This window comes from Silene latifolia, chromosome 3 (assembly GCF_048544455.1).
Source record: "Silene latifolia isolate original U9 population chromosome 3, ASM4854445v1, whole genome shotgun sequence".
Taxonomy (NCBI): Eukaryota; Viridiplantae; Streptophyta; class Magnoliopsida; order Caryophyllales; family Caryophyllaceae; genus Silene; species Silene latifolia.
In genome coordinates this window covers 114,206,274-114,232,519 of record NC_133528.1, presented here as the reverse complement: position 1 = coordinate 114,232,519, position 26,246 = coordinate 114,206,274, and the positions used below count along the sequence as shown (strand labels likewise).

Here is a 26,246-nt window from a genome sequence, read left to right as displayed (position 1 = left end):
ACCCTCATATACACATCCTTCAGATCGGTGATAAGCCCGGCTGGTAACCTATTCATGATCTTGGGTGCCAACCCCCTCTCAAAACGGAGAGCTAAACCCCGCTGCCCTAGCTGCATGTCCTCAGCATAACGTGACAACTCAAAGAACCGGTGATAGTACTTCGTAACCGTCATGTCGTTAGTCATGGTGAAAGAATCAAACTCGGATCTCAACTTGTGACGGATGTGTTCCAGCACAAATTGTTCTCTCATGGCGCTCTTCAAACCCGACCACAGTATAACACTGACCCCCTTATCCCTGTAGAAAGCTCTGGCATTTTCTTTCACGTTCTGCCACCACACTGCAGCCTCACCCCTTAGGTAGTACACTACCTGCTCAACAGCTAACTCCGGCGGACACATAACAACCTCAAGGAGACTCTCCATCTCACGGTACGGTGCCAGTTTTCAAGCAGCTTAGGTTTTCCGGTGCCCTCGAAAGTAGATGGCTTGAAGCGAGCGATGATAGTGCTCAGGTGGGTAGCATCCACCGGTTTCTCCGCCCCCTTACCCACATTCTTAAGAGCTTCAAAAAGTGCTGCTCGATCATACGGGCTACCTCATCTGTGGTCATCTCAGATGCTTGGATATACGCGGCTGACCTCTTTGGCGGCATTTGGAGCTGATAAGAAGCAAGGAAACGTAAGCACATAGCCTACGACTCAAAATAAACATGACCTTCCGCCAAAGAAGCACTTGGGCGAGTATGGTGAGATACTCGGTCGAGTATGGACTACTCGGTCGAGTATTACTAATACTCGGTCGAGTGTTCCACTCCAGAAGCCAACGCCAGAAACAAAGAAAACATACTCGGTCGAGTATGGGTAATACTCATTCGAGTATGCTCCACTCGGTCGAGTATGCTCTAATACTCGATCGAGTGGTCACGGCCAGTAGCTACTGCTACGTACACCCCAAAGAACACTCGGTCGAGTGCTTGGTTACTCGACCGAGTACCCCCTACTCGTTCGAGTACCTGCCCTGCTTGGCCGAGTCATGACAAAAACAAGATACAACTATCATAACTTACTTAAACATGCTTTTCTACCAAGATATATATGATATACCACTACCCAATTGAAAGCCACATAATAAACACTTTACATGCTCAAAATTTTTCATGCTCAAAATCTAACATCAAAAAATTCTCAATGCATATTTCACATTCTATCACGTTCCACTTGTTTTACATTTCATCTAACCTTTGAACAAGATTCAAGTTTCAAGTACTACACACAGATGACTCGATATACAACAGTTTCCTCCTACATGACCGGCTTGAGACCGTAAGGGCCTTAATGCGACTTCGGGACGTCTCCCAAGTCTTTGCGGTAGCTCCAAACAACTCTCCTCGAGTTCATTTTATTTAGACTCCCTATATTTATTTGGTTCATTGGTTTTAGGTGCCAGAATCGTTGCTCTGATACCACTTTGTGACAACCCCACATACCAAGGTGCTTTACCAGGACCACCCTAGCATGAGAGACTGTCACCATCTCGGTTTCCCGAGGTTAGTATACCAAAGTTGACAAACCAAACACAATTATAAAAGTATAAATGATTAAAGTTTACATATTCTCAAAATCCAAAACCAAAGTACTGTCACTAATGTTCAACAACTAAAACTGAAAGTTAAGTCTCTTGACAGCGGAAGCTAGACTCGAGTGGTGACTCTCCACGACGGCTCCATAGCTAGCAAACATCATCACCTGTCAAAAACTGCTCACCATCCTCGAATGGATCACCCCAGATTTTACAAAACAACAACGGGGTCAAGTACTATATAAATCTCACATAGTAACCGACTACACACCGAAGTGTGTAGCCCTGCCAGATTACCCATCGCAACAGGTAATCCTCGCCGCCAGTGGGAGACCGCAGCCAATCCCCACCTAAGCCCCGCTCATCAATGAGCAACAACCCTGTTCATTAATGTGTACATCCCCTTCTATGGCGGGTTCCACAGAGGCGAAACTAGGGCGTGAAGCCACTCTCGCGAGTGACTTCACTCAACAACTATCACAACAACCACACCAACTCCAACGCTCCAACAATGATCAACAGATAATCAAGCGTACACAATACAAACATAATCTTAAATCAATTAACAGTAAACAGAGTAGGGAAACCCTACCTTAGCACAACTGCAATGAGACACAAGCAAAGCAATCTAGAATGGCTCCTCTACTAAGTCCTCACCTAACAACAATCACATAAATTCCAATTACCATATGCAATACCCTTTTCCCCCAAATCATAAATTAAGACAAATCCTAAAAGGTTAACCAATGAAATTAATGAAATCAAGGACTTACCGACACCAACGATATAAAGAATGATGAAGAAGACTTGCTAACAATCTGCACACTTGAGAGAGATATGAAGAGGATTAGAGTTACGTTGAAATGTTTAGATTTTGTAAAAGTGATTAGAAACTGATTAACGCGTCTTAGATAACTCTAATCATCTCTAAATCAAACCGCGGAAATAACACCCGTCAGACCGGATACTCGGTCGAGTATAGAGTATACTCGTCCGAGTATCCTCTACTCGATCGAGTATTCCACATACTCGGCCGAGTATTCTTGGGCAGTAACTTGTCCAGAATACCCGACACCCCTTACTCGGCCAAGTACGCCATATTCGGCCGAGTACCAGCTTAGGAAATCCGTTGTATTACAAAAACCCTACCTGGAATGGAATCACCACCAACAACAACAGATCAAAAAGCCTCTTCTACGAAATAACCTCCTACAACAATAATCATATAATTAATTATAATCTACTACAACAATTACTCCCAAAACCCCCCAAATCATTCAATTGGGGTTTAACCAAAATTAACAAACTGACATAAAAACAAATAGAAATCTTACCCAAACGATGACTATCACAAGGGTATAACGATCTCAGAAATTCGACAACACTAGCCTTGATTTGATAGCAAAAGAGGAGAGAACTCGAACGTCGTAGAGTTTTCTTGAAAAAAGTTTAGAAAATAAAAGTAAAAGTGACAAAGACTGTCGATTAAGACTATAAATACCTCTCCACGTTTACTATCAAACCCGACCGAAAGTCCGTAAAACCCCAGCTACTCGATTGAGTATCTCCTACTAGATCGAGTTGCCCTCACTCGATCGAGCACATTCAAAGCAGAATGCACTCCAGAATTTGTAAACGACTTATTTGACATAGTAAGTCTTACTCGATAGAGTACCCAATAGCTCAAATATCTGAAGTATTACATGTATGATTACACAAACAACAACAACAACAATCACAAGAATAAGCAACACAAGGTAATGCAACAATATCCACCACCTCCAAACTCCAAGGTCCACAAATGGCTCTCATCGCAACGAGTAGCCCTGTCAGCTTATCCATCGCAACAAGTATCCACACCGCCAATGGTAGACCGCATCTTTGCCCCCTAAAACCCCGCTTATCGCAACGAGGGAACCCGGATTATTAATGTGCGAATCACCCTTGTGACGGGAGCCACAAGGGGCGAACATGGGGGTGAAACCATCTCCCGACATGGCTCACAATATCCAACCAACACTTCCATCAATCACAAGTACGATATCACAATAATCATAAATAATCAACCATAATATCAAATAATACAACAACGGTATGGTCATACTGTGTAGGGAAACTCTACCTTTTCGCAATCCAAGCACACACTAGTAATCACAATAGCAATCCTCCATGAAACCGTCACCTACAAATAATAATCACTTCACAATTTTGACATTAATTCATCATTATAAGTACAATAAGAAATTCACACTTTTATAGAACACTTCAAAAAAAAAAGAGAAAAAAATGGTAAAATTTATAGATTAAAAAGAGTGGTGTATCAATAATAATAAATCATAAGAATACAAATATAGATAAAGTTTTATGTATAATTAAAACAACACTAAACAATCCTAATCTTATCTCTACGACAACTCTTTTCTTCTGTATGACACCGATTTACCAATTCCTTTATTTCCTTTCTTAAAATAAAATGTGGTCTGACTTAGTTCTTCGATAAGGGATAGAGATTAAGTCAAACTCTAGACAAAAATGAACTAATGACATCTCGTTGCGAGTACGACAAGATTGAGCAATCTCCCTCCAATAGTATTGAAGGCAAATTAATGAAATGTTCATCAAAAGATTGTTTATTTCAATGAAAATGTGATCTTACAAATCAGAATATTTGGTGCTATTAAAACAACTTGGCACATTAAAATAAATTGTTGGAGCTTGTGTCCTCCACAAATTAGTGTGATAACATTTGTAAATCTCTTACAGGTTCACAAGAGTATATTTCGTATATTTAATCAGTTGATTAACGTTTACCTAATAACGGTTGGCTTGCTAGAAAGTTTGACGTTATTATCATACAGATGGCGGTGATCAACTGGTCCCTAAAGGTCACACCTATAGGATGTGTTTGAGAAATGTGGTTATAGAAATATAATCACATTGATGCTCAATATGACTAAATAGTTAGTCAATGTGTTGATGAGATAATTATTTAATGAAAATTAAATAATATTAGTTGAGACGAATTAACTGTCAATTCGTAAATTAAATATAATAAGTTATATTTAATTAAATGTATGTAATGTTAGCTTGGACGAATTAATATGTTAATTCGTAATTAAATATAATCAGTTATGTTTAATATCAACAAGATGAATGTGTTATAGTGGTAATAGTGAGGGTACACAAACCAAGAAGTCAGGGGTTCGATCCTCACTAGATGACAATTCAACACATTTTATATATTTTAGAAAGGTAGATGATTATTCTACCCTAATTCTTTTTCTTGACCTAGCCTCCTCTCTCATCAGAAAAAACACAAAACAACTAAATTTTACAGAAAATTTTCATCAGAAAAAACACAAAACAACTAAATTTTACAGAAAATTTTAAATCGATTCTAGCACAATCAATAGGGCATATCTCATATCGTCTTGGGTGCAACTGATAGGCGAATATCAATTTTGATATTGTTCTTAGGCCAATTTTGCTAGGACCGAAGGTTAATTCTGAATCCTTTATACTTTGTTTATGTATTTTGTTTATGACTATTGATCATCACTGTTAAATTCGTTATAATCCTTCTATATTAAGGGAAGTATACAGATAATTTCCCACATAAATAGCTTCATATTAAAATGGAATGTTTTTACATACCGTGTAACGCACGGACATGAAATCTAGTTAAAAGTATGATGAAAAAATTTCCAAAGAAGGTTTAATGAGTTCCAAGATTATACAACTGGATCAAAGGTTAATAGGTTATTTTAGTCTTTTTTTCAAATATCTTGCTAAAAAAAAGTAATGTTATCCAATTTTCAATCCAATCCCCCTTCTCTCTCTCTCTGACTCTTCCATATTTTTCTAATTTCTCTTCATCTTCCTCCATCATCCAGTTAATGAATCATCTTCTCCCTTAAATTATTATAATTAATTGACTATGCGGAATAAATCATATAACGTGACTCGTGAGCATCCACTTGAAGGAATTTTTTTTATCCACAATTTCTAATGCATGAAAATAGTTGAAGCTCGTATTATTTTTACATGAGCTCGTATTCTTATCTTAATAGCTCTTATTTTTATGTGCTTTTATTTTTTAAGTTCGTGATCCTTTTAAGCTCGTATTCTTTTTAAATTAGCTCATATTCTTTTCTTAATAGCTCGTATTCCTTATGTGCACGTATTTTTTAATAATACTTCGTATGATTGGTGTAGAAATTTACCTCAAAGTATTGTTAGATGCATTTTTCTTTCTTGATGATTATGTAAATTGTTTCTCATTTAACGAAATATTGTTAGATGCGTTTTTACTCCTTGATGATGATGTCAATTGTTGATTTGTTTCCCTTTCATCATTTTAGAATCAGAATTATGGATGAGGGAGATTTGTGGACGGTCGTTTAAGAGAAATTTAGATAAGGAAAAGATGAGGGTTTGTGAACCGAAGAGAAATCAAAATTAAATTTTATTAGGCTTAAATAGTTTAATATAAAATATATAGGCTTGTTGTACAATGATAGTGTTGTTATAGTATCCTATTTGAGAAATTTAACTCCTCTGCTAACCTTTGATGAGTCGGGACTCGGAGTAGAAGATCCTGAAGATACGAGAGCAATGAGTGTGACTGAGTGATCAACTCATCAGTCATCACTCATTCATAGTAACCACATAAACATTTGGACAAACCCCTACGCATTCCACATTGCCCTGAATAGGTGGGGTTAAAATCTCCAAAGCCAAGTGTTCCTTCCAAACAGGAATGGCTGCTTCAACTGCTTATTCATCCCTCATTTTCTGCTCCTTTTCATCTTCTCCCAGAAACACCACCACCACTTGTAAACAGTCACAGTCACAGTCACAGTCACACGCCATCTCCAAAACTAATAATACTAACCCTTTCATCTCAAATTCAATAACCAACTTACCCAAATTATTCACTTTTTTGGATAAAACCCACAAATTCAATTACAATTACAATTACAATTACCCTTCTAAATCACATTTCTCATTGGCTCTTGATTCACTCTTTCTTCTTTGCACTTCCTTGGCTGTTTCCCTTACTTTGTTTGTCGCCGACGTTGATGCCTTTGTTGTTACCACGCCGAGAAAATTGCAGACTGATGAACTTGCTACTGTCCGCCTTTTCCAGGAGAATACTCCCTCTGTTGTTTATATCACCAATCTTGCTACCAAGTATGTTTCTTTTTTTATTATTATTATTATTTGTTTGCCTTTTTTGATTGATAATGATGGATTAAGGGAGTAGATTAGTTTAGTCGATGAATGGATGTCAGAAGGTATTAAAGATGATGAAATGGGTTTCTGATTTTCAGCTGACCTATAGCATCAAGTCCCAGATAATGGATTCATCACTACACTGCTTTTTAACTCTCTTAAATGTGCCAACTGAAATGAAGTTGGACCTTAAAGCTAATCACTGTTAGAAGAATAATGATCATATGGTACTGGCAACATGCTAAGTTAGATACTCCCTCTGTCTCTTGTATACCATTTCCATTTAGCCTTGGTGGTCAGTCAAACAAGGTGAATTTTAAGAGTGATAATATGAAAATAGTTCAGTTCTTTTGATGACTCGAGCTGTCAACAATTTTCACATTTGATATCATCAATGTCAACTAGGGACAATAACATTGGGATGGAGTTGGGTATTATATTTGTGCAGACATAAAAAGTCTCCTGGTAGGCTTCTACATAGTTAGTCTTAGACTTATTTGCCTTTCTCTCAATGCTTCATTCTCCACATGGATCATAAACAACAACATTACCCAATGCTTCAAGGACTCTTGCAAATTGCAAGGTAGGAGGGTGAGATATTGGGATGTAAGGAACCCCGTGCCGAGAGACTGTTTCAAGATGACTTGAAATGAAAATTGCGCCTAGAATTGTCTCGGAGGACTCCTACTTCACAATTAAAAAAAAAAAAAAAAGCACAACAAATTTAGTGAGTCATCTTACTTTATTCCATCTTTATCGAGAACCAAAGAATAATTGGTCATTGACTCATGGATATGGAAATTGTCTCGTGAGAGCAGTATTTAACTGCCAATGTTTCAAGAATAATTGGTCATTGACTCATGGATATGGAAATAGTGAACTTAGCCAGGTGAAGGTGATGTTTCTTTGCAGAAATGAAAAGTTGAGTGGATTATGGAATGATGAAGTAGTTTGCTTAGACTTAGCCAGTTCAAGTTAACTTCCAAAGATTTCTATATCAGTATCAGGCTTCTTGGTGCTTGGTGTTACATCCAGTTTGGTTTATGTACTATGCTTAATGGTGGTTTCGGAGATTAAAAAGTGAACTTTGACAAGACTGAACTTTTTCCAATTACATTTCTTGGAAGATAGGATAATAATCTGCCAAAACGGAACCAGCTGTCCAGCACCCGAGATATTGGTAAACTGCTGCAAATATATTTGTCTTGCCTTTTGGATATTTGGATTGACTCTGGCAAATATATTGGCTTCTTCTATGGGCTTATAACGTAACCAGGGGCATGATCCAATTATATAACGGGGGTTATGAAATGTAAGAGATCCATTTTAATACATTTTTGGTGGTCCCTAGTCTGTCATTGGCACGCTTTCGGAAAAAGGCCGAGCACGTTGTTTGTGTCCTAATCATTTTTCTTTTACCTTGAGGAAATGTTTGAGTTTTTTGCTTGCAACTATGTCACACCTACTTGGCTGCAAGTATGGGAGAAGGATGCATGTAATTGGAAAGTTGACACGACTAGTTTGTGAAGAAGTTTCATATTTTTCATCCTTAAATAACTTGTCCAAATGTTGTGTTAGAACTCAGAAGGAGTGTCATTTCGTCCTCGACATGCGGCCAAAGTTAGTGTTGAAGTAACATATAGGAATTTTGGTAGGTTCTTCAAGCATCCTCTTCGGCGTTCTTAGAAAATAAGCTTTAAAAAAAACATGAGCATCAAGTGAGCTGGAGATTCTTGAGTGTGTCTTTGTTCAAGTTACAAGGATCTCTCAGTAATAACCCATCAACTTGGAGTCAGAGACTTGTCAAGAAGATGCTTGCAACACTAGTCCCGAAAACTAGTTAGCACAATATATTCATATATGGGTAGTTCATTCCTTATTTGATGACTTCTTTTATCCAGAAAGAATTTGTGGACATTGCTGTTGATCAAACTAGAGCTATCTAGATTATAGCCGAAGTAGGGACGAGGAAATTGAATTGAACTCGTAAAGTTATACGTGGTAGGAGCAGCTAGTTGCATGATTAATGGAGGTGAGAGAGTTGAATAGGCAACTTGATGCGTGTATTTGTAAATTTCAAATTCCTTAATTGACATATATTTATATGTTACTTAGACTCGGTTAGAAGTATCCGACACGGGTGAGTGTCAAACTGTCAGACTCAGCTATTGCATGAAAATTCTCACATTTTTTGGTCTAAAATGAAGTGTCCAAGTGTCACGCCCATATCGGAGTGTCGAGTGTCGGACACGGGGTACACAATGTAATGTGGAGAGTCGGACATACATAACTGATACAATCATGAATTTGAAGAGAAATCTTAAACTTCATACACAGTACCAGATTTATTCTCAACAAATTAATTCTCATTCTAATGTTCTGTAATTGCTTACGGGCCTACGCCGGTTATCCATGAAAGAGATTTGGTTTATGTTCACATTGAACTTTGTTCTCTAATACTTTATTCAGGCATGTAACAATTGCATCTGTTTAAGTGGACACAAAAATTTGAATACTTCATTTCATGAAGTTAAACATTGACAATTCTAATATCTGGGAATGGATTTGGTTATAGGCAGGACATGTTCACATTGGACGTTTTCGAGGTACCACAAGGGTCAGGCTCTGGCTTCGTATGGGATAAGAAAGGTCATATAGTCACCAATTATCATGTTATTCGTGGCGCCTCTGATCTCAGGTTGGTCGTTGACGTTTTTTTTTTTTTTTTTTTTTTTGTGAAAAGTCTAATTATGTTACTGCACTTTTTGGCCTGTCTGCTTGAGAAATTGGAGTTTTCATGCTATACTCTTATTTATGTATATAACCTTTGTTTGTTTGAATGTGATTGCTAGTGTGATAAGAAGTTTTTCATTCGTCGTCCATACTGCCACTCGGTGGTTAATTGATTGTGAAAGCTTGTTAAGTCAACTGTGCTGTGGTGAAAAAAAAACTATAATAATGAAGTGAAAGAGAGTAATTGAAATACCAATACTCTAAAATACAGAATGATATTCTAGTGGGGTTGCCTTGTCATTTTAATTTTCTGCAGAACACAATGCAGCGTTCTATATCATTTCTACTTCCTATGCCACATCTATACGGACTGCTTTTTTATTTGCCTTAGTCGTACATGTATACTTCTAAGTGTCATGTATCATTGCCTTCAGTCATGTTTCTCGTTGTACTCATATTTATTCTGACCATGCTCTGGAGGAATCTATCTTTATACAATTCTTTTGCTTAGACTAATCTCGGAAGGTGTTATTAAGCATAAGACAAATTTCACTAAATTGCAAAAATTGTTGCCCATAATAGCATATGATTTTTTTTCCTGTCTCTGATGTACCAGTTTCTAAATTGTTAAGTACGTGAAGGGTTTTTATTCTAAGATATACGGGGCATGGGAGTTCCGTGCATGATGAATCTAGAAAGTCTGTATAGGTTGACAACAAATAGATTTCCCTTATTTTACAGTAGTCATCTATAAATAGAACTACTTGTTTCTATTGTTTATGCTTTTATGGATCAATACGACATAAGCCTTACATTTGTTGTGAAATTTCTTGGATTAAGTTTCTTTCATTGTGCCATGCTGGTTTACTGTTAAAATGATGTTAGTAATGCACAGAGTCACTCTTGCCGACCAATCTACCTACGAGGCGAAAATTGTAGGGTACGACCAAGACAAGGATGTTGCTGTTTTGGCCATTGATGCACCTAAAGATAAATTGAGGCCAATACCCATTGGTGTATCTGCGGACTTGCTTGTTGGCCAGAAAGTCTTTGCTATTGGGAATCCGGTAAACTAGTTTAACCTAGTATGTTTCTAGAGCATGTTGGCAAGCATTGTTTTCAAGTGTTGTGCCAAATATATTCCAAACTCTTGATGTTGGAATATGTAAATGTTTTGAAGTTGATAATAATGCAACAAAAATATTGATGACATAATGTATATCAATAGTAATTGTTGCAAAAGAGGGGAAGGGCAAAAATGGTCATATGATGTGATTGTGAAGGTATGGGAAGACCTAAGAAAATTTGGATAAGGGTGACTGAGAGTGATATTTGTCTACTTAGGATTTAGAAATACGGCGTTGAATAGAACGGAGAGGAGGGCAAGATTTTATGTGATTGATGGCCTTGACAAAGAGATACGTGCCTATATAATTAGAATACGTAAAGTATTGCTGGACAGAAGGCTAACAGAAAAAAGATGTGTCCATAAAAGTTTGTGATTGATGGGCATAACAGAAAGATATATGTCCAGCAGTAGTTTACATATTCCAAATGTGAACGCTTTTGGCTGTGACAGGTCAAATTGGGAGACATAACCTATTGCTGGACAGAGAGAAAGGGTGTGTGTGTGTGTGTGTTGAGGGGGTGGGGGGGGGGGGGGGGGCATCATTATAAATTTATAATAGCAGTAGTGTTTGCTATTTGTTAATGGCATTTATTTAGCTCATTTTGACCTACTTTTGTACATCTGGGTTGTTGGATGCAGTTTGGTCTGGATCACACTCTGACAACAGGTGTTATCAGGTAACACATCATTGATTGCTAAGTTTGGGTCTTTGCAAGTGTCCTATGTTTACTGGATGAATCTAATAGTTGAACTTTGTAGTCAATAGTCTCGGACTCTCTGTTACTCCGCTGTAAAGATTGAATAGTTATATAGCCACTGAAGATCTCGCTCAAACTAAGTTGTTATACCCTTCAAAGTTAGCAGTTTACCCTGCAGTTAAGATCAAAGGCCTGACCAGTGAAATATCTTGCAGTGGCCTTAGGAGGGAAATTAGCTCTGCGGCTACTGGGCGTCCGATTCAAGATGTTATCCAAACCGATGCAGCTATAAATCCTGGTAACAGTGGAGGCCCTCTTCTTGACAGTTCTGGAAGCCTCATTGGGATCAACACAGCTATATACTCTCCTTCTGGTGCATCTTCTGGAGTTGGATTTTCAATCCCAGTTGATACTGTAGGTTATCATCTATGCCTTATTAGTTGGGGACCAAAGGAGCAGAAAACTATGCTTTCCTTACTCTTATAATCTGCATTATTTTTCAGGTAGGTGGCATTGTAGATCAGATTGTCAAATTTGGGAAGGTCACTAGACCTATTCTCGGAATCAAGTTTGCCCCGGACCAATCAGTAGAACAACTTGGCGTTAGCGGGGTGCTTGTGTTAGACGCTCCTCCTGAGGGTCCCGCTGGGAAAGCAGTAAGATCGATAACCAAACATAGTCAACTTCCATGAAATACTCTTAACTAATCTCATGGTTGGCATTTGAATATCCTTTTGGTTACTGTAATTGCAGGGCCTTCTGCCTACAAAACGAGACGGCTATGGTCGGCTTGTATTAGGCGATATCATAACGTCAATCAATGGGAAAAAGGTCAGCAATGGTAGCGATTTGTACAGAATTCTTGACAGCTGCAAAGTGGGAGATAAGGTATACTCTTGATCTTGGTGTTTTTGAGTACTTTAAATCCAAGCTGTTTATTTGGCTTTGCTTTAGTTGTTTGCGTAATATTTCAGGTTATTGTTGAGGTTTTGCGAGGTGACCATCAAGAGAAGATACCTGTTACCCTGGAACCAAAAGCCGATGAGTCATGATGATACTCGAAATTGCTATGTAATATGTCTTCATTATACATACACCTTGTAATTCAACCTTGTAATTGTACAAAATATTTTGGTGGTAAATCTGAATGATATCTTATGTTTAGTCAATTAGTCTTGAGTTAACATACAAAAATTATTATTGTTTACGTATCAAGTTGATGAAGAATCCAATTAGAAGAAAACGCAGAAGACGCATGACACCAACAGTGACAAACTTAGCATACGTGAAATTTTCTAGTATTTGCTTGCAACTGTTTTGCAACAGGTCAGAGATTTGAGAACCAAACAATTAATTAACAATACAAATGTGACGTTCTAATTTGTTGTGAATACTTGATAACATAAATTACACTTGAATCATTGCATTGAACAATCAAAATAAAAATACCCTTTAAATTCTTACTCAATTTACTTATCCTAAGCACGTCAATATGATGATATTCAATTTAAACCTATTATAAGTCCATAACCTACAACCGAGTAAATCGCGAAAGATTACGACCGAATATCGTAAAAGATTATGACCGAATATAACACAAAAGATTATTTTAGAACCTAGACTTGTTTTAACCCAAACCCGTAACCGATCCAAGTAATCCATGTTTTAGGGGTTGGCAAGAGGCAAAGGGTAAGGGCAACGAACGATTCAATAATCATAAGTAGTCATTTAACGTCGACTTTCTCCGCACTTTTGCTTTGAATTGACCCCTTTACACAAACCACAATACACCTTCAGTTCCGAACCTCATCTCTCAATCTTTAGGTCTAACTCCACCCCTAACTTTCCTTCAGATCTTCATTTACAATGGTATGCGATTTTTCATTTCCAATTTTACTCTCTCTTTATTTATGTGTTTTTATTATTATTATTATTATTATTATTATTATTATTATTATTATTATTATTATTATTATTATTATTATTATTATTATTATTATTATTATTATTATTATTATTATTATTATTATTATTATTATTATTATTTCATTCAATTCAATTCAGTTTTATCTCCATATTTTACTGTATTGAAGAATTATTGTGAATATGATGTTCATGATATCTTAGGATTCAATTTCGATGTTTTCGCTAAATTTTGAATGGGATTTGATGTTTGGTAATTTAATTATCAAAGATCGAATCTCGAATTTGAATACAATTTTAATTGATATGTAATAATCTGATATAATTAGTACTCCACGTATGATTTATGCTCAATTTTATCAATAGCCTGATTGACTTAATTAAAGCATTAATCTGAGTGCAATTGTATGTTGACAATTATGATATCTTGTTGTTTTTGGAATGATTGTACAGTATAAGGTTACGTCAAGGTCGATGCGTCAGGCGCCTGCCAAATTAATCCGGCGATTTTCTCATGATGTTCGCCCGTCTGTTGAGACAGTCCAAGGTATGCCGGACTTTTACTTACACTTTCCCATTGGTCTCACTTGAAACGGTTGTATAAATCATTATTTTAATCTGATAAAAATACTGTGAATCGCCTGTATCTTCCCAGGATAGTTTGATAATATTCCTGTTGGTAAATGGGATGATTTAGATTTCACAAGTGACACTCGTACAAAAAACCGTGTCTTGAATGAGAATTTGTATATGTAGTTCCGAGTACTACACTTTCTTACATTAATATCATGCCGTGTCTGCTTTGACCATTAATCATTCCAAACATAGTTATAGTTGCCATTTCATATTTGTCACGTTTGATTTATCAGTATACCTTGTAATATAGTACGTAATGTGCTCTGTGAGCTTGGACACTATGTCCTAAATTTTTAGCTTCTTCTGAGATGAGCTACATGTGCAATTGTAAGAGGGGGCTGTTCTGTAGTTGGTAGTTTCTTGTTTGTTAAATTAGGAAGCTTGTGGGCCATTAGCTGTCTTGTAACTGTCGGGTTTGATTATTCATATGCCTCATGTGTGGGTCTAAGGCAATTCCAAATATGGGAAATTCCCATGCGGCTAGTGATGCGCACTACAGCACAAATCCGTTTTCCTCTTGTGATGCTAAGATTATTCTCCCTCCGACTCAACAGGTTCTTTACATTTACTTTTTGTGCGGTTTTTTTAGGAAAGGTAAAATAAGTGGGGTATGCATTAATTATTTCCACTTTTACCCTTTCCTCTACCTAGTCACCAACTACACCTAGTCACACACTTCATCCCAACCAACCACCGTAGGTCACCCATCCACCCACCCCCACATGTTTCACCAGACTAAACCAAGCCCGCCGGAGAACTCTGTGAACCACACATGTTTGCCGGAGGATGTCAAAAACAACCAGAAGTGTGTCATAAACTTCGCCCAATCCGAAGCAACGATCCCTACCCTTGACAAACACCGTCTCTCCGCCGTTGAACATCAATCTCACCCTGTTGAAAAGCAGCCCCCACCCTTGAAACACCATGTCCCACCCTAAAAAGCCCCTCTCCCACCCTCAATAATTCTAGAGGTTTTTAGGGTGGGAAAGGGTATTTGAAGGCGGGGCCTGGTGTATCGAGGGTGGGGACTAGTTTTCAAGGGGGTCTGGTTGGTGTTTGTCGGAGTTGGGGTGGTGTTCGTCAATCAGTGTTTTTCAGCTAGGTGGGGCCACTTGGGAGGTAGTTTGTTTTGGCAAATGGGGGCACTTAACGGGGAGCTTGTTCCGGCACGTGGGAGTGAGTTGGTGAATGGTGTCGATGGTTCTGGGTGATGGTAGGTTGGTTGGGTGGTTGATAAGGGTGAGAGGGGAAGTGATTTCTTAGTGGTATTCATAAGGGTAAATTAGTAATTGATTATGTGTACAAGTTTCCACAAAAGGAAACATAAAGAACCTGTTGAAACACCCAAAAGGGAATATGTAAAGAATTTGTTTAATCAGAGGGAGCAAGTTTGACTAATTAATTTAATTGCCCCGCCCCCTGCCTTTACAACCTAAGAAATCGACAAATATTCTAATTAAAACACGAAACAAAGGCTCCCAACTTTCTAATCCTGTTGATCAATGTCCTTAAAACAGAAAATTATCACTTTCTAGCTTCACAAATAGGCTTGTATGAAACAGTACTTTGTAACTGTGATGTATAGGAATGGCAAGAGTGTCAACAATCAAGGTAGAAGAATATAGTATAAGAGATAATAGGGAAGCTTTTGACGGAGAGGTTACGTTTTGGTGCGTAAAAGAAATACATTAATTGATGGTCGCTATTTAAAGACAACAACCCCAACAATTTGGTTTACCTGGACCACATGCAGAGCTTGCAGCCTTTGTTCAGACCTTTATCTGGTCTATGGTATTGTGATATTACAAATAAGTTTGTTTATATTTAGAAAATCTTGCAGATACGTAGCATTGTGAGCTATACTCCTTTGTCTCTAATTGTAACCTATATAACTGTGGTTTTTTAAATCTTTGTAAGCACCAATGCAATAGTTTTGTCTAGGCATGGCATGAAAGCAGCTCTTGTAGCTTGGAAGTTGCTTATACAATTGTCAATTTAATGTTAATGTTCTTCTAATGAGATTCTATTTTTCTGATTTTTGATGTATGAGTAGTGTTATAGCCTTGTAAGGATGTCATAAACTTATACCCCATCCTCAAATAAAGTCAGGTCCAAGAACGTGGGCCAAAATGTTTGGTTATGATTTTATGAAGGCAGTCATATGTGCACATTTTGGGACAAAAAGATGAAATTAGTAATAGGATAGTTTTTTTCCCTTCCATAGTTCCATATGCTTAATGTCAGACTATGACTATCATAAATTTCTCATTTTTGTTGAACATAATCTGCCGCTGTTTTCACTGAGAGACAGTAGGGTTTAAGAACATTGGTAATCAATAGAAGTGAAAGATATTTTAACTCTATCCTGTCTAGCAAATTATGACTGCCACTTTACCTTTTTTTTCATGTTTGACGAAACTGCAAAAATTTGATCGTTTTTGCAATTGTCCAGCTTCACTTTTTTTCCATCCTTTGGACCAACTTTATATTGTAAAAGACTAAATCTGGATGGTCATATCTTTTTCTTATGGAGGTGGTTTTATCTTATCATATGTATGTGTGAACCAGATGCTTTGAAGATCAATTATAAGCAGCATATGTCTTCCAGTAGATGGAGTGGAAGCAGATACAGCATCAGGCATTTTCAAAGGGTTTCTAACTCTGATTTTCTTATGGTTAGTGGGTTTGTTTATCTCCTGCTGTCCTATCTGATCCTTATTATTTGTTTTGTGATGCTTTTATGCATGGTTATATTGCCACATTACTGATTTTGTTTGTGCCATGTACAGCCACCAACTGTGGGAGTTTCTAGAAGAAATATTACAAGCATGACTCTAAAGATGGGAACTACGGAAGTGCTGAGTAAAAAGGAATCCAGGTATGATCTCATTCTGGTTGGCCTTTTTCCTTGACTGTTAGGATGAGAATGCTACTGCTTAATTGCGTAGTAGCTAATTGTTACTGTGGGGGTTGCTTTGTCTCACACCTCTTTCATTGCTAAATAAGTTTCTTTTCTATTTGTTGAAGCTTGAGTTTGAAGCTGCGGACACAAAGGAGCTACTCGTCTAGTGCAGGTATTCATTTTTTTGTCCGTCAGAATCTTCACTCTTTTCTTATTTTTTTGATAAGACTTTGAAAGAACTAGACTTTTTTACTAGCTTTATTGGCCAGCCTCATAACTTGGGGGTCATGTTAACTATCTCTCTCCCAAGATGGTTTTGTATCTATTGTGCAGTGTGTTTGCGCTTTGGAGGATTTCCAAGTATTTGTAGTGGAACTAGTGTGTTGTTGGATTATTATTTGCCCCTTTTTTTGCACTTCTATTAGTAAATGTATTTAAGTTAGATGTCCGAATGAAACTTCGTCCAATTGACTGTAGTCTCGTCATATTTCCAAGTTTACAACTTCGATGTCTGCTTTGATGCTGTTTGTTTAGTGAATCCAAGGCAGTTACTTTTCGGTATGCATGAGAAACCTTTAACAATTTGACATTGTGACAACACCACTTCCGTTTAACTATAAGGTACTGGTATTTTCTCCAGACGTGTGTGTCATGTTACTTCTGTAATGCTGTTTTTTTCCAGTATATGGACATAGGAAGGGAAATGACTCATTCTGTTATGACTTACTGCATAATGCGATTCACTTTTAAACAGTGTTTTCTGACATCTTGCGACATAACTTCATGTATGACAATCATGATATTAAATTTGGGTCACGCAACCACCTTATAAAAATTTTAAAGGTTATCATGAGCCTCTGCTACATTTTGAGGTGATATTGGCCGTATTTTGAGGTGCGACTTTCCCAATTGGGCCACGACTAACCGATTTTGAGATTAGGACTTATGACCATGTTGACGAATGATACTTTTTACTTTGCTTCTATCATTCCCGAGGAGGTCTTGGCCTAGTGGTTAAGACTGAGGTATCATGACAATAGGTCACGTGTTCGAATCCCCCTGCCCTCTATATTGTACCGGCTTTGCGCCTCATTTGACACCGGAAAAAAGAACTTTGCTTCTATCATTGAGGCTGATTATTTATTCAGTTGACATGTAATTTTCTGGAAGAAGTTTTTTTATTAGATAATTACCCCATAATTTGAATTATTTTCAGACCTGCCTCCGCACCAAGAAATCGGGATGCCTTCTCTTTCTCCAACCATGACAGAGGTAACTTCCTTATGCTGTGTTTACACCTCTCTTTACACAAAAGAGTATGCTATATGTGATACTTGATGACTCGAATGCGATGCAGGGAAATATTGCTAAATGGTTGAAGAAAGAGGGAGATAAAGTCGCCCCTGGTGAAGTACTTTGTGAGGTTGAAACAGTAAGTACTCTCCTCTTTTTTCTTCTAACTATGCTTCCTGTGGTCATTCCAAGCTGTGAAATAATTTTACTCCTTGCCCAACACAAGGATAAAGCGACAGTGGAAATGGAATGCATGGAGGAAGGTTATCTTGCCAAGATAGTTCGAGGAGATGGCTCTCAAGGAATTCAAGTTGGCGAGGTACTAAAACATCTCTATCTTCATAATAAATTTGTATTTATTAAGATTGACCTTCATATGCACATCTGAGTTATTTAGGTGTTTGCGGATGTGACATTTTTTCCCGTGTATGACAGTTTACCAATTTCATCTTGAGTTGGTTTTTATTGACACGAAATGCTCTCAGACTAGAAGTCTAGAACACCACTCATTTCATCTTTAAAAACCATGTTCAGAGCCCATTTCCTGTTCATTGGATATTGCAACATCATTTTATATAACTGTGTATTGTGTGTAAGTAGCAAACCAGTTGTGCAATGAGCTCTCCGGCTCACCATTGTCAGCGGCTCAGCCGTTACCTCTCATCCTCTCTGTAGGTTCCATTTACATATAATCTACTAGTACATTGATCAGATCCCCAAGAGGTCTTGGATATTTAAACCCATAAACGTTCTTTATTTTCTGAAATCCAATATGAACGGTTTTACTCAGACTCGTTTAGTGTCGGGTGTGTGTCCAAATGTCGGATACTTGATGACTCGAATGCGATGCAGGGAAATACTTGATGACTTGTCAAATAATTTTTTCCTTTCGACCGTGGCTTCTTTCTGTGCTGTTTTAGGTGATTGCCATCACCGTTGAAGAGGAGGAAGATATTCAAAAGTTTAAAGATTTCTCTCCTTCAAAACCTGAAGCTGCTGCCTCTGAAACTAAAAAACCTGTTGAGACTCCTTTACCTAAAGAAGAACCAGCTGAGCCACCTGCCAAGCAACCAGAGCCAAGCTTTTCGAAGCCTAGTCAAACAGCGTCAACCGAGGATCGCATTTTTGCTAGTCCTCTTGCAAGGAGCTTGGCTGAAGATAACAAGGTGAGCTATGGAGTAGAATATATTTGTTGACTTTCTATTTCTTTTGTTTTAGCAATTTTCAGATTTCTAACTTGTGTTTTTGTCTTTTGCTTTTTCCTTTGGCTATGAAGGTTCCTTTATCAAGCATCAAAGGAACCGGTCCTGATGGGCGTATTTTAAAAGCTGATATCGAAGATTTCTTAGGTAATGTGTAATCTCGATCAACAAGAAAAATGTGCTACTTTTTGTCGCCAATTTTGGAATTACCATGTCTCTATCATACAGCTCTGCATTGCTGTGATTGTTCCTTAGTATTCTGTCACCTCACTTAGTTACCTATTACATACCTACCTGGCCTTAGTTAGAGCTCAAGAACCGAGATATCTGTCTTACTATTTTTTTTTGGTTCAAATGAGCGCATTTATGTCGCGGGTGAGAATCGAACCCCCAACTTCATGGTTGGAGACTTGGAGTAAGAGAGCTCTTACCACTTGAGCTAACTCTTGTTCTCAATATCTGTCTTACCATTGAAAACGCAGAATTTGAAGGAGTCTATTGAGCGAACAAATTGATAGCCAAATAGTTAATGTTTTGTTCATAATGTGCAAAGTCTGGGAGTTTCTAAACAGAAAAGGGCCAGGCACTTAATAATGCATTTGCATGTTTTAATTATTCGGATATTTTCACCCAATTTTTTTTTCCATCTGTATGTGCAAGGTCTGGCATTTTAACTAAAATGATATACGGATGTTCAAGTAAATTCAAACAAACAGTTTGTCAAAAGCATGATGATGCTTTTTCTGTGTGCAGCTTCCCGGGGCAAGGAATCCGCAACACCAGTACGTAAAGCTGCTGAAGTATCTGGTCTGGACTATTCTGATATTCCTCATTCTCAGATAAGAAAGGTAAATGTTGGTTTCGATATTCCATCATTATCGTCTTTTATCTTTAATGTTCTGTACATATCGGCTTTTGTCACAGTAGTGTTGTAGATCACTGAAGCAATGGCAAAGCTGTGTACATTGTTGATACTAAACTCTAATTATAATCTTCTCAGATCACGGCTTCACGGTTGTTACTGTCGAAGCAAACCATTCCCCACTACTACCTGACAGTTGATACGTGTGTTGACAAACTTATGGAGTAAGTATTTAGTTTTTTATACCGTTGTCTTACCCTCCAAGTGGCTGATGTTATAATGTTATCTTACCTTGGTGTTATGTCCCTCAGATTGAGAAGCCAACTAAACTCATTACAAGAGGCTTCTGGGGGAAAGCGAATTTCTGTCAATGATCTCGTAATTAAGGTACTTGCACTGTGCATCCTCACGTACTACTATTGTTTCTGGTTTGCACAGTGATTCGTAAATGTTATGTTTTGGGTGTCATAATGGACTCACAGTTCTCTACTAGAACCTAATTTATAACTGCTGTTTGTAAGTTGGTAGCAGCAGGCTTTGTAACAAGGAACAATTTATGTTTTCCCTCACATTTAAGATGTTTTAGGCGTAGATTTGCTGAGCACTTAAAGTTGAAGGCTCTTAACAATGGTTGGCGGTACCTTGTTTTACATAATGTATAATAGTGTCTTATAGGTGGCCATGGTATTAATATTGTTGTTAGCCTTCATCTCAGAATCAGAACGTGTGGCTTCTCAGAATTGGCTTCTCAGATGTTGTCAATGCACCCAATGACTTGCTTGGTATTAAATTTCGTGAAACATGATCTAGAAATTGGTAGCCACCCGGCACCGCAGTCATTGCGCCATAATTGCCTCAGTTCTGAAATGTAGTCATTTTCTCACTGTAACCTTTAAGATAACTAGATTACTGCATCACAGTCCAGATCTGATGTGATTTTAGCACACTTTCAGTAAACGCGGAAATATGTCACGCTAAAAAATGTCTTTTCATTTTGGCACTATTTACCATTTGTTGCAACCTTTTACCAACTTCCTCTCCTGTATTTTACAGTTTTAAAATTTGTTCGTAGGCTGTAGTTTGTTTTGTGACAGATATGCTAACTCTAGTTGAATGTGAATGCAGGCTGCTGCCTTGGCGCTCAAGAAAGTTCCACAATGCAACAGTTCTTGGACCGACGACTACATACGCCAGTGAGTGTAAAAGTTTGAGTGCTGCTGATTATAATGTAACTTGGTTTTGTAGGTTGTTATCCGTTTCCTGAACAAGAAGACAATTGAGTATTTTTTTTTTTGGTGCAAACAGGTTCCACAATGTTAACATCAATGTAGCAGTGCAAACTGATAATGGTCTATACGTCCCAGTGGTCCGGGTCAGTGGCAAATTCCTTGATTGCAATCACGATAACAAAGAATTTCAAAGATTCAAAGAAGTTTGAACGCATCCCGAATAATGTTTCTCTGTAACCTGTGCAGGATGCTGACAAGAAAGGCTTGTCTAAGATTGGTGAGGAAGTCAAATATCTGGCACAAAAAGCCAGAGATAATAGCCTGAAGCCAGAAGATTACGAGGTACACGTTTTTTTCTGCTATTAAATGTCCTAAAGGGCTGACATATTGGTCTGATTTTTTTTATGATTCTCGGTCATTTTCGCTTCGCTGTAGGGTGGTACATTTACCGTCTCGAACCTTGGAGGTGCATTTGGAATCAAGCAGTTCTGTGCCATCGTTAATCCGCCACAAGCAGCTATTCTGGCTGTTGGAGCAGGTAAGATTCTCACAGCATCACATCTACTTTGGTGGCCAAGCAAAAAGTAATATAATGCTCCATTCCTTCATATTGTCTGTTCTTGACTTTGGTGGCCAAGCAATATCTACCTTCTTTATATTTCCACAATTCTCAATAGTTTAAAAAAAAAAGGAATTTGAAATTATTTTTTGATGAACATGACAAGTTACGCGGCATCTCTTCACATACTTGGAGAAAATAATTACCAAAGTTCGCTTTGGTTGAGAACCAAAGTACTTCTCGGCTTTCAGCTCCTACAGATATGAAATACAATGTCCATACTTAACTAAAATACACAATAATAATGAACTTGTTTCTCATTTGACACTTGTGTAGTGATGTGGAAAACAATGTTACTAGTCAAGAATTCGTATATTATCCTTGCATCTCCAAATGGACATCATTAAATCGCCTATAACTGTTTTTTAGAGGGATATATTATTGACGACGATGTTTCCAATTCTAATGGAGCCAAGACTCCCCACTCTTTGGTTCTGGTCTTCTGGATTGCGATGAAATGAAGCATAATGGCTTACTAAACTGTTTAGTTTTTTTTGTTTTTTAACACTATTGTTCCGTACATGCCATATGGTGCAATTCTCGACACAATTTTCATCCGGAGTTGAGGACTAGTTACTTCTTTTTGGTTTTGGATTTTTTTGTGAAATACAAGATGCATATTGAATTGTCACTGAGTCAAAAAATCATGAACCTTGGGAGACTGGTAAATGTTGTCATTGATTGTATTATTAAACCAAGAGTGCTGATTATCTAATTTAAATTCTTAAGTTTTTATAAAAGAAATCCGGACTTGATTTAAAAACCTATAAGTTTACCTTGACTTTTCTATTATGTTTCACTCTCCCCTTTTGTTTTGCACTTTTCCTTTCTATATTTTCGCATTTTGAGGTGTGCGATCACCCATAAACGGTTCTAAAGGATGATTCATGTCAGCCGACCCCAAATCATTTTGGGATTAAGCCTTGTGATGTTGTTGTTGTTGTTGTTGCTGATTATCTAATTTGCCCTTGTGTAGCCCAAAAGAGAGTTGTACCTGGAATAGATGATCAATTCAAGTTTGCTTCCTTCATGTCTGTTACACTAAGTTGCGATCATCGAGTCATTGATGGTAAGCATTGCATAGCATTGTTAATATTTGTTGACCTTAATTAATTATAATGTATTGTTGTTTCATTTAATCTTAAAACCTCTTAATCGCTTGTGATCTTCCATTGTCATGTGCAGGTGCCATCGGTGCAGAATGGTTAAAAGCATTCAAAGGCTACATCGAGAATCCAGAATCTATGTTGCTTTAAACATTGAATAGTTCCCTTTCATTTCCTTTAAAATCCTTCCTTTCTCGATGAATGATTGAGGGTTTTCAGAGTTCATAATTTGTTTTTTGACACGACGACGTTGCAATAAGTCATGGCAACTTTTAGGCTCTACTTTAGAAGAATGTTCAATTTTGTAATAATTGGAAGTTTTGGGCCATATAATGAAACAAACTCGACAGAAACATATTTACCTTGAATTTATGGTAAATATTGATTGAAGAATTAAACATTTATCCCTTCTGTCATTCTGTGTGCTAAAAAGTTCTTGCGTTAAATGAAGTCTACTGACGCACAATGCTAGATCAAAGATTTGAAGACAGATTCTAAATTCTGAATATTCGGAAATAAGGAGCTTTTAACTGTGCAATGACATTTTACCTATACTACCGTACACAACCAACTAAAAGAAGGCACATAAAAGAGCGCTGGTCAAAGACTGGCTACGGGATTGGTTTTGGGTCACACTTATGGTGTTGCTTTATCAAGCAACCATCCAATTACAAAAATCGACAATCTGAGCCAGAGTAACTGCTTGGGGTGATCAAATCAGTCATATTACATCTCCTTGTAATTACGTAGTGAGTATAGTTAAACACGAGATGATCATGAGCAATTTGTGATGACATTTTATGATGGAGAGTTGTTTGATGTGCCCATGTCTATTTAAAACACACAAAAATCACCAGAACTTCGAGTTCTTTGTCAGTTCTTAAAACTGTTTAATTCTTTCAGATTCTTCAAACAGAGAGTTCGTCCAACTGGTCAATCCGATTGTTTCCGCTACAAATTCACGAATCTTGTTCTTACGAGTAATTTTCGTATCAATCGATATGTTCCGGTTGTCCACCATTAACCCATGGATAACGCCAAACATTAAGTTCGGAGTTAGAATCAATCTTCCAGGCACGGTTAAGGAAGAGAAGAACTAGACCCCAAATAATACCTCTGCACCCCAATGATAAATTAGTGCTGTTTTTAGTAGACTCCATATTAGGGTGGACATCAGGATACAAGACTTTGTCTTTAGAGATTTTCCCAAATAATGAATTTTCATTGTGGATCAGCTCTGAGGCTTGTTTGGCGAGAAGTGCTTGGTTTAAGCACTGGACATTTCTAATTCTCAGACCTTCACGACTCTTTGGAATGCTTAAGAAATTCTTGCTAAATCAGTGAATAGGCTTGGTAGATTTCGTTCCCGCCCACTAAAAATAGGCTAATAGAGTATTAATTATATTAGTCACACACTTACCGGTACTTTGAATACCGATAGGACGAAATTGTAAATGGTGGACAGAACCGGGGAGATCAAGGTAGCCTACCAGCATGGGACAGAAAGATACTGTTCCAAGATGAGATGCGCTTCTTCGCGTTTTCGACCAAAGAGTTAAAAATACCTTTCTTAGAACACTCAAAGTCTGACGAGAAATTTAGATATTTACCAACTAGTCTTTAAACCCGTGCACTATACGAGTGATAACGCAAAGTATCATTAAAGACAAATACTTTCATAGTTTTTGGATTTAGCAAATTACTAAATTTTAGAAAAGTTTACTTTATCTACCCACACACTTTTGTTAAATTTATATTGCTTAATTTTATACGAAGTACTCGGTTTTTTTCTCGAGTTTTTAACTTATGATAGGTAAAATATGAAAAATGGATATAAAATTTTTGTACATTTCATAACTTGTTTATGTATGTAAAATATATTTAATTTTACTCATTGTTGTACTTTTTTTCATCATATTACCCCTATTATTTGTTCTTCTCTCAATTCCCTACCTTTTATCTCATTTCGTCTCCCACCCATCTTCGCGCGGACGTCTAGAAGCAGCGTTCGCGATCGCTGATCAACTACCTTGACCAGCAAGCAAATCCTACACCGTAGCGGTGACCGCACCAAACACCTCAAACCACGCCCTCTTTCTCAACCCCTATCTCAACAACCCCAATAACTAACCACCAACGTCCACACTCCAATCCATATCCTATGTCCTTCAACTACCATATCCCCTTTTACCACCATCATCCCCTACTTCCCCCACCATACCTCCAGCATAAACACCATCCAACCCCACCCTGTGGGTGACCCCTTACCCTTCTTGTAACATTATGTGAATAAAAATTGGTCCTCATTTTCACTTTGTTTGCTCCCGTAAGTGATTTTCAAAGGACCTCATCTCTGAATGGGATCACAAATAAGCTCTTAGTATATGCAAATTCTTGTTTCAGACGATCACTTTTCGTTTGAAATTTCAGAGAGGCGTATATGACCTTTTTATGGTAAAATGTAACCACAATGATACAGCCGGTGTTATAGCTTATGTTAACTTGTTTTTCAACAGTATTCACATTTAGCTGTAAAATGGTTACAAAATTCCGTCTTATTGCTTCAGATTAAAATGACCCATTTAAAACAGGACCAATTGTCAAGTATATGGCTTGCCCGCGTGTCATTCTTTCCCATTGACAGAAGAAGAAGAAGGGAGTTCACTACTAATATATTACCTATCGGGTTTTAAGATGGAAGTTTCTTTGGCTTATTAAGTGGGTTTTCTCTTCTCTTTATAGGTGTGGTCGCTAGTCGGTGAGAGTCAATTTTCGGTCTCATCATGTATTACATCTTGTCTTACATTCACCCTCATTGTGATAATTTTAATAAAAAAAACTATTATTTTTATCATGTGAAAGATAATGTAGCGTGAGATAAATATAATGACATATAAAATGAGACACAAAAGTGTATGATAATGTGGAACAACCAAAATAGTTTTTTATTTCTTTCTCTCTTACTAACTACTCCCTCCATCCCGGCTGATTGTTTTACGATTTATCTATTGCATTTTAGAGTGTCTTAGTTAATTGTTTACATTTCTATATAAGGAATATGTTTAATGGGTAACTCAATCCTCCACACTTAATTTGGTC

General features: G+C 37.4%; 2 protein-coding genes across 3 annotated transcripts; both read left to right on the top strand.

Annotated features, from left to right (window-relative positions):
• The first annotated feature begins 6,231 nt into the window (after window positions 1-6,231).
• On the top strand, window positions 6,232-12,544 carry LOC141647872 (protease Do-like 1, chloroplastic). Of its 2 annotated transcripts, none has more exons than XM_074456234.1 (8): window positions 6,232-6,773; window positions 9,391-9,513; window positions 10,444-10,615; window positions 11,317-11,354; window positions 11,591-11,789; window positions 11,879-12,031; window positions 12,129-12,263; window positions 12,350-12,544. In XM_074456234.1, the coding sequence occupies exons 1-8, from the start codon at window positions 6,340-6,342 to the stop codon at window positions 12,425-12,427; spliced, it is 1,332 nt and encodes a 443-aa protein (XP_074312335.1). In that variant the 5' UTR covers window positions 6,232-6,339; the 3' UTR covers window positions 12,428-12,544. The 2 variants fall into 2 exon arrangements, with proteins under 2 accessions (XP_074312335.1, XP_074312334.1); XM_074456233.1 differs by having other exon boundaries at window positions 11,591-11,793; window positions 11,883-12,031.
• A 315-nt stretch (window positions 12,545-12,859) lies between these two features.
• LOC141647871 (dihydrolipoyllysine-residue acetyltransferase component 2 of pyruvate dehydrogenase complex, mitochondrial-like) lies at window positions 12,860-23,563 on the top strand. Its single transcript, XM_074456232.1, has 19 exons — window positions 12,860-13,244; window positions 13,752-13,845; window positions 16,503-16,609; window positions 16,724-16,812; window positions 16,962-17,008; window positions 18,053-18,108; window positions 18,194-18,268; window positions 18,356-18,448; window positions 19,050-19,295; window positions 19,406-19,478; window positions 20,085-20,179; window positions 20,332-20,417; window positions 20,505-20,580; window positions 21,319-21,386; window positions 21,499-21,565; window positions 21,669-21,764; window positions 21,858-21,960; window positions 23,018-23,110; window positions 23,227-23,563. The coding sequence occupies exons 1-19, from the start codon at window positions 13,242-13,244 to the stop codon at window positions 23,295-23,297; spliced, it is 1,638 nt and encodes a 545-aa protein (XP_074312333.1). The 5' UTR covers window positions 12,860-13,241; the 3' UTR covers window positions 23,298-23,563.
• Window positions 23,564-26,246: the final 2,683 nt, after the last annotated feature.

Excerpts from the sequence above, each read along its gene's own strand:
- LOC141647872 (XM_074456234.1), top strand. The coding sequence starts at position 6,340 with ATGGCTGCTTCAACTGCTTATTCATCCCTCATTTTCTGCTCCTTTTCA. Across the intron at positions 9,514-10,443 it reads CGTGGCGCCTCTGATCTCAG|AGTCACTCTTGCCGACCAAT; the intron begins GTTGGTCGTTGA and ends AGTAATGCACAG. Across the intron at positions 12,264-12,349 it reads GCTGCAAAGTGGGAGATAAG|GTTATTGTTGAGGTTTTGCG; the intron begins GTATACTCTTGA and ends GTAATATTTCAG.
- LOC141647871 (XM_074456232.1), top strand. Across the intron at positions 17,009-18,052 it reads GAGCTACTCGTCTAGTGCAG|ACCTGCCTCCGCACCAAGAA; the intron begins GTATTCATTTTT and ends AATTATTTTCAG. Across the intron at positions 18,449-19,049 it reads AAGGAATTCAAGTTGGCGAG|GTGATTGCCATCACCGTTGA; the intron begins GTACTAAAACAT and ends GTGCTGTTTTAG.